Source organism: Sinocyclocheilus grahami, unplaced genomic scaffold, assembly GCF_001515645.1.
Source record: "Sinocyclocheilus grahami isolate Dianchi unplaced genomic scaffold, SAMN03320097.WGS_v1.1 scaffold323.1, whole genome shotgun sequence".
In the NCBI taxonomy this organism is placed as follows: Eukaryota; Metazoa; Chordata; class Actinopteri; order Cypriniformes; family Cyprinidae; genus Sinocyclocheilus; species Sinocyclocheilus grahami.
Genome location: NW_015505502.1, coordinates 596290 through 605330, shown reverse-complemented (window position 1 = coordinate 605330; position 9041 = coordinate 596290). Strand labels below are relative to the sequence as shown.

The 9041-nt window shown below is 38.5% G+C and overlaps 1 protein-coding gene across 1 annotated transcript in view; it reads right to left on the bottom strand.

Annotated features, from left to right (window-relative positions):
* Positions 1 to 7558, bottom strand: part of LOC107602254 (bifunctional glutamate/proline--tRNA ligase-like) — a 79114-nt gene extending 71556 nt beyond the window's left edge. Inside the window, exon 1 of the mRNA XM_016294712.1 lies at positions 7404 to 7558. Within this exon, the coding sequence (XP_016150198.1) occupies positions 7404 to 7558 (155 nt within the window). The remainder of the gene's footprint in view (positions 1 to 7403) is intronic.
* Between the last annotated feature and the right edge of the window lie 1483 nt (positions 7559 to 9041).

The window sequence follows — 9041 nt, the reverse complement described above, 5'->3', positions numbered from 1 at the left end:
GCTTGCACTCCCCTCAGCATGGCGGCGTGGGTATACCGTTCCCCATAGCGACCCCTAGAGGACGCAGTTCGAAGTTCCACGAAAGGGAACGTCTCGGGTTACTTATGTAACCATGGTTCCCTGAGGGGAACGAGACACGCGTCCTCTAGCTTTTTGTGCCATGCTGCGGACACAAGCTTCAGACGAAGAAGTGATGATGTGCGCTACCGGCGCCTATTTTGTACTAGTCGCGACGGTAGTGACGTCATGGCTGTCGCCGGCCAAACAAGTTGGTGTTTTTTCAATGTAGGCTTCAGACACGGGTCACGACGAGGCGTTCCCCATAGCGACCCCTAGAGGACGCAGTGTCTCGTTCCCCTCAGGGAACCATGGTTACATAAGTAACCCGAGACGTTTTCTTCTAAGGCATTTTTGTAAAAGTTGCTTAAATATCTTAACTTAACTAAGGTCTAGTCCTGGCTTTAGCTAAGCCCTGTTTGTGAAACCGGGCCATAGTCTTTTAGCATTTAAAACCATTTTTTTTACTTAAAAGTGATTTTTGAAAGAAAAATCTGAAAATATTTATTTATTTATATGTTGGGACAAATTTTGATGTGACAATTTTTGTACATTTGTAACTTGACAGTAAATTGACAAAAACTGGCTGACAAAGCATCACAGGTATACGTTTATCAAATATAAAGCCTATGTTTATATTTTTACAATGCCAATGGTTTCTATACTATAGTACTTAGTATAGTACTTAGTACTTAGGATAGTACTTAGTAATGTTTTGGGGAAACACAGGACATTTTGCAAAATGTTATCTTTTGTGTTCCAAAGAAAAAGAGAAAGTATACGTTTGGAATGACATCAGGGCAAATAAATGATGACCGAATTTTCTGTTTCTTCCTTGAATTGTTTCCCGTGCTCTGAGACAGAAAGTACGATTGTGTTGTGGTGCGAGTGATATCTGAACAGCATTTCACACATCTGCTGGCCCAGACTTATCTGCGTCTGCTGGGTGCTGTCGTGGGCCAAAGGGTAATGACCCAATTGAGCTGCTCTCACCCTTGACTGGTCCTACCGAGAATGAGACAGCCAGTCAAGAGCTTTAGAGAGAGAAAGTGAGAGATCTGTATAAACCATTAAATTGAGTTCCAAATGATAGTTCGGGAGGAGCATTCTCATGTAATCCCACCAATCACAACATGAAGGGCATATAAACCATCTCTTACTGCTCCACACTCAATTTGACAATTCTTCTGATGTCACTCCTCCATCCCATCTCCTCCTTTAATCATAGAATTCAGCCCAGGGGAGAAACTTTGAGCTAGATTTGAGTTTCATGCTCCATTGAGGACAGAAATCCAAATGTTTAATCTCTTTCATTGCTTATTCAGATTATATGAACATAAACATTTCATTGTTTTGTCTAAAAATGCTTCACTCTTTTAGAAACCCTTTTCCTTTTCTCTTTCTCATTCTCTTTTAGTTTGATTAAATCTGAAATCTGAAATAAAACTAATTATGCAGTAGGACATATTGGGAACATTGTTCCTCAGCACGTCTTGTCTTTTTGTTTGTATAGAGCACACTCTCCAGTGCACACATTCAAGTCCTGTCTCCACTCTTCTACATAGATTCATAGATACATAGGGCCACAGTAATATTGTACGTATATTACTTATTACCATAAGGAATATTGAATGAATTGTTCACCCCAAAAATGCACATTGTCACATTTGTGTCATTCTAAACTTGTATGCAGTATTTCTTAATGGAATGGAATAAGATATGGAACTATTTTACATTTCCACATTTCCAAGGACAGTTATGTGTTACTACAGTAAAGCTTCAAAAAGAAAGAAAGAAAAATGAAATACCATAAAATAGTGCATAATCTTTTCTTATGTTTAGATTGTTTGTTTTATTCCCTTTGATAGACCGATAAAACAATAGACAGAATGACAAAATGACAATGATGAAATTACAGAATAATAGATAGACAGAACTATAAACTATAAACACTAAAAATAAATATTTATTCCAGTTTACTTGTAAACAGCAATGGCAATGTAATGTTGTCAAGAGCATTTTGGCATAAAGTGGGTCCAGTCGGACATGGTACGTTGATGCCTTATTTCGTGTTTTTTTTTCTTCTTCTTTTTTTTTAAAGATTTCTATGAAAATGAGATGCTGAAAGAGAGTTCAGTTGGCTGCATCACCTGTGAGGTGTATGTTTTACCATAATAAGCCTGCAGAGGAGAGCTTCCATTAAGCATTACCACACGCTGTAAAGCTGTCAGCCTGCCTCTGTTTTATGGCTCTCTAAATATGGATGGCCCATTCCTGCTAACAGCCCAATGAGGCCGTAATCACCGCCCCCATGTTCTGGTCTTATGACACAGCCACTGGCCCTTTTTACTGACTGCTGCAAAGTCTCTCTGCTTTATTTGCCACATCATAAAGCATGCAGCCTGCCCACAAGAGCTGAACTCACACACACATTTATGAAAGTAAACAATGCAACCTCCATTATGGACATTATGGTGACTTCAAAGAAGAGTCCATTCTAAATATAAACAAGATAATAGACATTAGGTCAGTTTGTTCTTCCTATCTGTGTTTTGGTACTGAGAGTGACTTTGTACATGTACTATTTTTTTTTTTTTAAAGAAAATAAAATTTATCTCTGGCAAAAGTAAATGAGTGAGAAGTGTCGCTCTGATGGACTCAGTTAATTCATCACTCGCAAGTTTGTGGCTGCATCCAAAATCCCTCCCTGGCTAGTATGAATATGAGTATTTTTTTAATTAAGTGATTATTTTGCAACTGTTAAACATTATGTTCTATTTAGTAATAGTATGAATGTGTGTCGTATGAATGCAGTGTGGACATACTCGTAATGTTAAAAAAAAGTCAGATGGCAGTATTACTGATGTATTTTATGTTGTACACTAAAACATGAACATATCTTAAGCTTGTGTTTAGGGCTGTCACGGTGAGGGAATTTCCCTCGCGGTAATTTTGAGTGGCTCAATACCACGGTATACGGTATTATTGCCATACATACAGTATATATACACACACACACACACATATATATATATATGGAACAATTAGCATTAAAGGACAAAGAAACAAAACAAACTTGTGGGGTAGAAATTGTGAGTGGGACCAGAACAAGAAAATAAAAATAAAAGAGTACAGAAATAGAACAAACGAAACAATAATAAAAAAAAACATTTAATTAATGTTAATTTGTGATGCTGCAGTTTGTAATTTTTAAGATTCAATCAGATACATTTAGATCACCAATTCATAAAATGGATGTAAGGAATTTATATATATATATATATATATATATATATATATATATATATATATTTACACTTGTGTGCGTTCTAAACGGGCTGTCAGTTGTTTGCTCGTCAATAGCGCGGTATTGCGATATTGCGGTTATCGCGACAGCCCTACTTGTGTTGACCACAGACCTTATTTCAGGCATTTAGCCAAAAACCCATTCAAAAAACAAATTCACTTTGAAATGTTGGGAACCGGAAGTGCTAAAATGCTAATTTGTTTCCAGATTTTGGCCTACAAAATACGTTATACCTGCAACCACTCACAAGTAAAATGTCCATTGTATTTGCACTTCAGAATCTTGCCAAAAGTAGTAAGTCATCAATTTTCACATACTGCTTTTTGCCTAGTAGGTAAGTAGGGAACCGGCTCATAAAATTAATTTGTGGTGAATTGGACTCAACGAGCCGCACTGTATGTATGCTTGTGTATAGAAAGATGTGGTTTCTTGTTATTATTTTGCACTTATTTTTAGGACTGAAAGTAAGAAAGCTTTTGATTGGGTTGCATGAGATGTAAATTCAGTAGAAGATTCAGTGAGTTCACTCGTCAAATTGATTCAAACTAGTATTTCTCGAGTTTTTGAGTCTTTTCGAATGATTCATTAAAAATTGATATCATAGTTTAATACTTTTTGTTATGTGTTTGTTTGCATCCAAAAATATATGTGCAAGTAAAAAAAAATTTTTTTAAAAGCCATTAAATCCTGAAGTGTAGCGAATAAGTACACTTGGATAGTCTTGTGCATATATGTGAGCATTGGGCTGTCAGTGTAAATGCACTGACTTGATCAAAGATCAGACAGACTGATCCACCTGCAGGCTTTTCTCCCCGCATGCTCAGTCAGTGAGTGGGTCAGTCAATCAAATGCTCCAGTCACATGCCATTACTGTTGGAAGCATCTCTAATCACACTGGAGAGGCTTCCACTTGACCTGCTTGCAGAGATGAGGGTGATTTTCTCAAGTGTTTGGTTCCTTTTGCATGAAGCCAACTGAGCCCACAGAGAGGCAATAGAACCGTGCACACTCCCAAATTGCTCCCATCAGTACCAAGGCGACAAGTCTAAATTTACTGCATGTAAAAAACCTTAATTGCGTATTTCATGAAGTGTGATTGAGATATTGTTAGAAAAACGGTGTTGCGCTGCCACTTATGAGCTCTGAATCAGACAATGTGAGAGGTGACGAACAGAAAAATATTGCCTTTTGAGCACAGATGTGACATGACATGCATGCATTTAGTTAAAAAGTGTACTTACTGTATATATTTATATATAAAAAGTATATTTAAAATGTATTTTTTACACATTTATTTTAGTGTTTTGCTTTTTTGCAGAACAAACAGGACAACGATAAAGAAGAAAAGAAATGATAATTACAATAATAAAATATAAATTAAAATGTAATAACCAATAACAGAACAACAGCACACTGACGGACAAATGCATATAAAGGCAAGTTATAATTTAACTGGTCAGGTAATGCATAAGCAGGATACAAATTCATAAATGTTGTAAAGTCACTTAGTCCTGTGCATGTATATTAAAATAAAATGATGACAATTATTGTACACAATACAAAAAAAAAAAGCATTATCCTGACTTAATTGGCTTTCAAATACTTTAGGCACTATATTAAATACATTATCAATGCATTCAGATCACACTCCATTATTAAGAACTTTTGTCATTAACAACGGTCATTGGCTGTGAATGCATTACATCAATTACATTGAGATATTCTAAAATCTTGCCCCATGTTTTGTCAAATACCTCAGATTTGTCATTACTGATGTACCTCAACCTCTCCAATACATGCATACTTACAAGATCTCTACCCCACATTTCGAATTTGGGCTCAAAATCAGTTTTCCACATTCTTAAAATCACCCTCTTGGCAATTATCATACTGAATAATATGGCTTGAATTTCATGTATATTAAACATCTCTAAATTACTAAATAGCTAAAAGTGGACATGGTTTGAGATTCTTTTTGAATGCTTTAGAAAAACAATCAAATATGTTTTCCCAATATTCCTGTAATTTAGGGCACAACCATAGTATGTGAGTTAAGGATCCCTCTGCTACTTTACACCTGTTACAGAATGGAGAAACCTCTGGAAAAATGCTGTGCAATTTTACCTTAGATAAGTATAATCTATGCAAGGTTTTAAACTGAATTAAATGATGCCTTACATTAATTGAACAAGTATGTATGTTCTCAAGGCCTTCTGCCCAAACTGTCTGAATCGATCTCTAAACCTAATTCTATCTCCCAGGCCTGCTTAATTTTGACTTCATCTACTACTTCATGTTTTAACATAATACTATAGAAATATGACACAGCTCCCCGATGCAAAGGATTAAACTTATTAATTTCTTCATGTACATTGTGTTCTGTCATCACATAAAAATTTGACATGTTTTTTTCACAAAATCTCTAACTTGTAAGTATCTAAAAAATAGAAATATCGATTATAAAGTTTTTTTTTTTTAAATTGCTTAAATGAGGCAAATGTCCCATCTATATACAGATCTTTTATTATTTGAATGCCATTCTTCTCCCATTGTGTAAAACCTGAATCAAGTAAACCAAGAGAGAAGGCATGATTCTGACATATAGGACTATCTAGGTACACATCGGGAACCTTCAAATAGGCTTTAATCTGTTTCCATATTTTCAGCGTATTATTTATAATAAAGTGATTATCATATAAGGCCGGGTCAATTCTAATAGGACTATTAATAAGAGCAGCAAGAGATGTCCTATAGCAAAATGCTTGCTCCATTCTAAGTAGAGATGCACCGATTGCAATTTTCTTGGCCGATTCCGATTTCCGATTTTTTGTTAGTGTGAACTGCCGATACCGATTTTTGTCGATTCCGATTTTCTTTCTAAGAACTATAATTGACAGCATATACAAACAAAAATAATTTTGCAAAGTTTTATTTTCATAAAAAAAGTAAAAAGTCAGTAATAAAATAAGAACAAATTAAAAAATGGCAAACAACATCACAAATAAATGCAATAGAATAAAGAGAGCTATGAAACTAAGTTTTCAGGTTAAGTAAGTTTTTATTCGGGTAAGAAATACTACAGAAGTTAAGGTAATCAAATGTAAAGTAACACATCCAGTGTTATTTTAGATTTGATTACTTTAATTTCTGTAGTCTTCATTGTAAAAATTAAATACAGATTAATGCTTACCATTTAAGTTATAAAACGTATTCAGTCAAGAGCAGAAAATAATCTTCTTTGTCTTTTGTTCTTTGATTAACATGACAGACAGCAGCAGGAATATTGGACTGTGATCCCTTTAAGAGTTTATCCACGGACCCGATATACTGTTACACAACATGCGTTCTCTTTCTCAACTATTTAACGTTCCAAAACTTATCTGGATACTTGGCAAGACGGGCATTTTGACATAATTTTGTATGTATTTGAAAGTTTTAGCACAGTTAGCTACTCATTTTGGTATTTGTGGCTCACAAGCTGTTTGAGAATGAGTGCGGATTGTGCGCTCCACTAATATAGATCAGTGGTGGTGCGCACACGTTTGGTACAAGCACGAAACCTGCGGGAATGACTATAATGCGCAATACAAGCACTATTTAACTGGAGAGACTGAGACGTGTGTGTGAGAGAAGGGGTCGTCGGAGAGATGAGAATGCGCAGCTGATGTTATTGCCTGTGCCGCTGGTAACAAAATGGATCGGCTCGAAATCGGAAAGAAGTGAGACTGACCGACTGATCACCGATCCGGGCCGATCATGAGGAAAATCGGCCGATTCCGATCCCTGGTTCCCCATTTGAACTGCTGCGGAATATATAAAAAGTACATGGAAAACTTGCATGCTTATATGTCAAAATACACTATACTTATTTACTAATTAATTAATTTCCTTATTTATTTATTTTCGTTATTCATTTAAACAAAGCAAGATTGTTGGAGCTTTATTTCTATCTCTCATTTAAAGTAAAAAGTTAAATTAATTCTTTAGCTAATCTTAAAATCTGTCACGGTGCGTGCGGGGAGATGAAGCGAGGACTCACTCAGCCTTCTTAAACTCCCCGGCAAACTCCCTCAGCTCGGTCCCTCGTTGGCGGAGGGAGCTCAGGGTCTTCAGCTGGAGCATGCGCTGGTAGAGGGGGCTGGAGAGAGTAGAGACCGGTAGTCGGGGTGAGCCCATTCTCCGCTGAGTCCCCATGTTGGCTGATCCGTTCTGTCCCGGTGCGTGCGGGGAGATGAAGCGAGGACTCACTCGCTGGAGAAATGGTATTTTATTTTAGTAAAAAACGAAACCAAAACAAACTCAAACCACCCCGAAGGGGAAAAACAGACAGGCAGAGCTTAAAGCTGCACACATGCAGACACGAAACACACACAATGAGAAATGACGGATCAGCACAGGATGACAGACACAAGGAGAATAAATAGTAACCAAACGAGGAGGCTAACGAGGGAGACACAGGTGGAGCAACTAAAACAATAACGAGGTAACAAGATGGGAGGGGCCAGACAATAGACAGGAGAGAGCACATGGCAACAGACAAACACAACACAAGCCATGTGCTCCCAGAACACAGTCATCTCGTGGCCCTCCTGGGCACACCCGCTGAAGACTGTGACAAAAATCAATATCCATTTTTCATACTGTACATTATAATGTGATGCCTAAATTTATAGCATTTATTTTAGAGCATGTTATTTAGTGTAATTAATATAATTTTAATAACGACCATTTATAGTTTAACTATATCAACACAATTATCAACTTATCGTATCAGGAAGAACGTCTCTAGGTTACGTATGTAACCATGGTTCCCCTGAGGGAACGAGACGCTGCGTTGAAATCGCTTTGGGAACGCCCCTGCGTGACTGCGTTCTGAAGCACGTGTCAAATCAGTACAATGGAGTAGCGAGACGTCACGAGCGGGGTGACGTAAGCACCAGAAAGTATAAAAGCGCATCCGGCAGAGCGCAAACCAGCTTCGATGAAGTAGCGCCTGGAGGGATGCAGGGAGTATGGCAAAAGACGAGGCATCTCATTCCCTCGGGGAACCATGGTTACATACGTAACCTAGAGACGTTCCCCTTCAGGAACTCGAGCTGCGTCGAAATCGCTTTGGGAACGAGAATACCCACTGCGCCATACTACCTAGTCCCTGCCTGTGTGTGTATCTTGCTAGCACATCACGAAGAGAGAACTTGGGAACCTGGGGTAGATGCCAGGTCTAGGTTGTAAAAGCAGACAAAAGTGACAAAAGGACCAGCCCGCCGCAGCACAAATGTCCTGCAAGGCCACACCCAAGTTGAAAGCATTGGAGGAGCGTACCCTCTCCAGAACTCCTGGGAGCAGAGCGATCGGGGGAAAAGAGCACAGATGAAGCCTCGGCCACGTCTGCACCAAGGCATCCAGCCCCAGTGGAGCTGGATGCGTGAGGGAGAACCAGAGCGGACAGTGTGTCGTTTCCTGCGACGCAAATAGATCCACTTCCGCCTGGCCAAATTCCCTCCAAATGAGCTCCACCACCTCGGGGTGGAGCCTCCATCCCCCGGGCCTCAGCCCCTGTCTCGACAGGATATCTGCCCCCTGATTTAGATACCCAGGGATATAAACTGCTCTTAGAGAGAGGAGCTTCCCCTGAGTCCACAGAAGGATCTGGCGCGCCAGCTTGTACAAGGGGTGC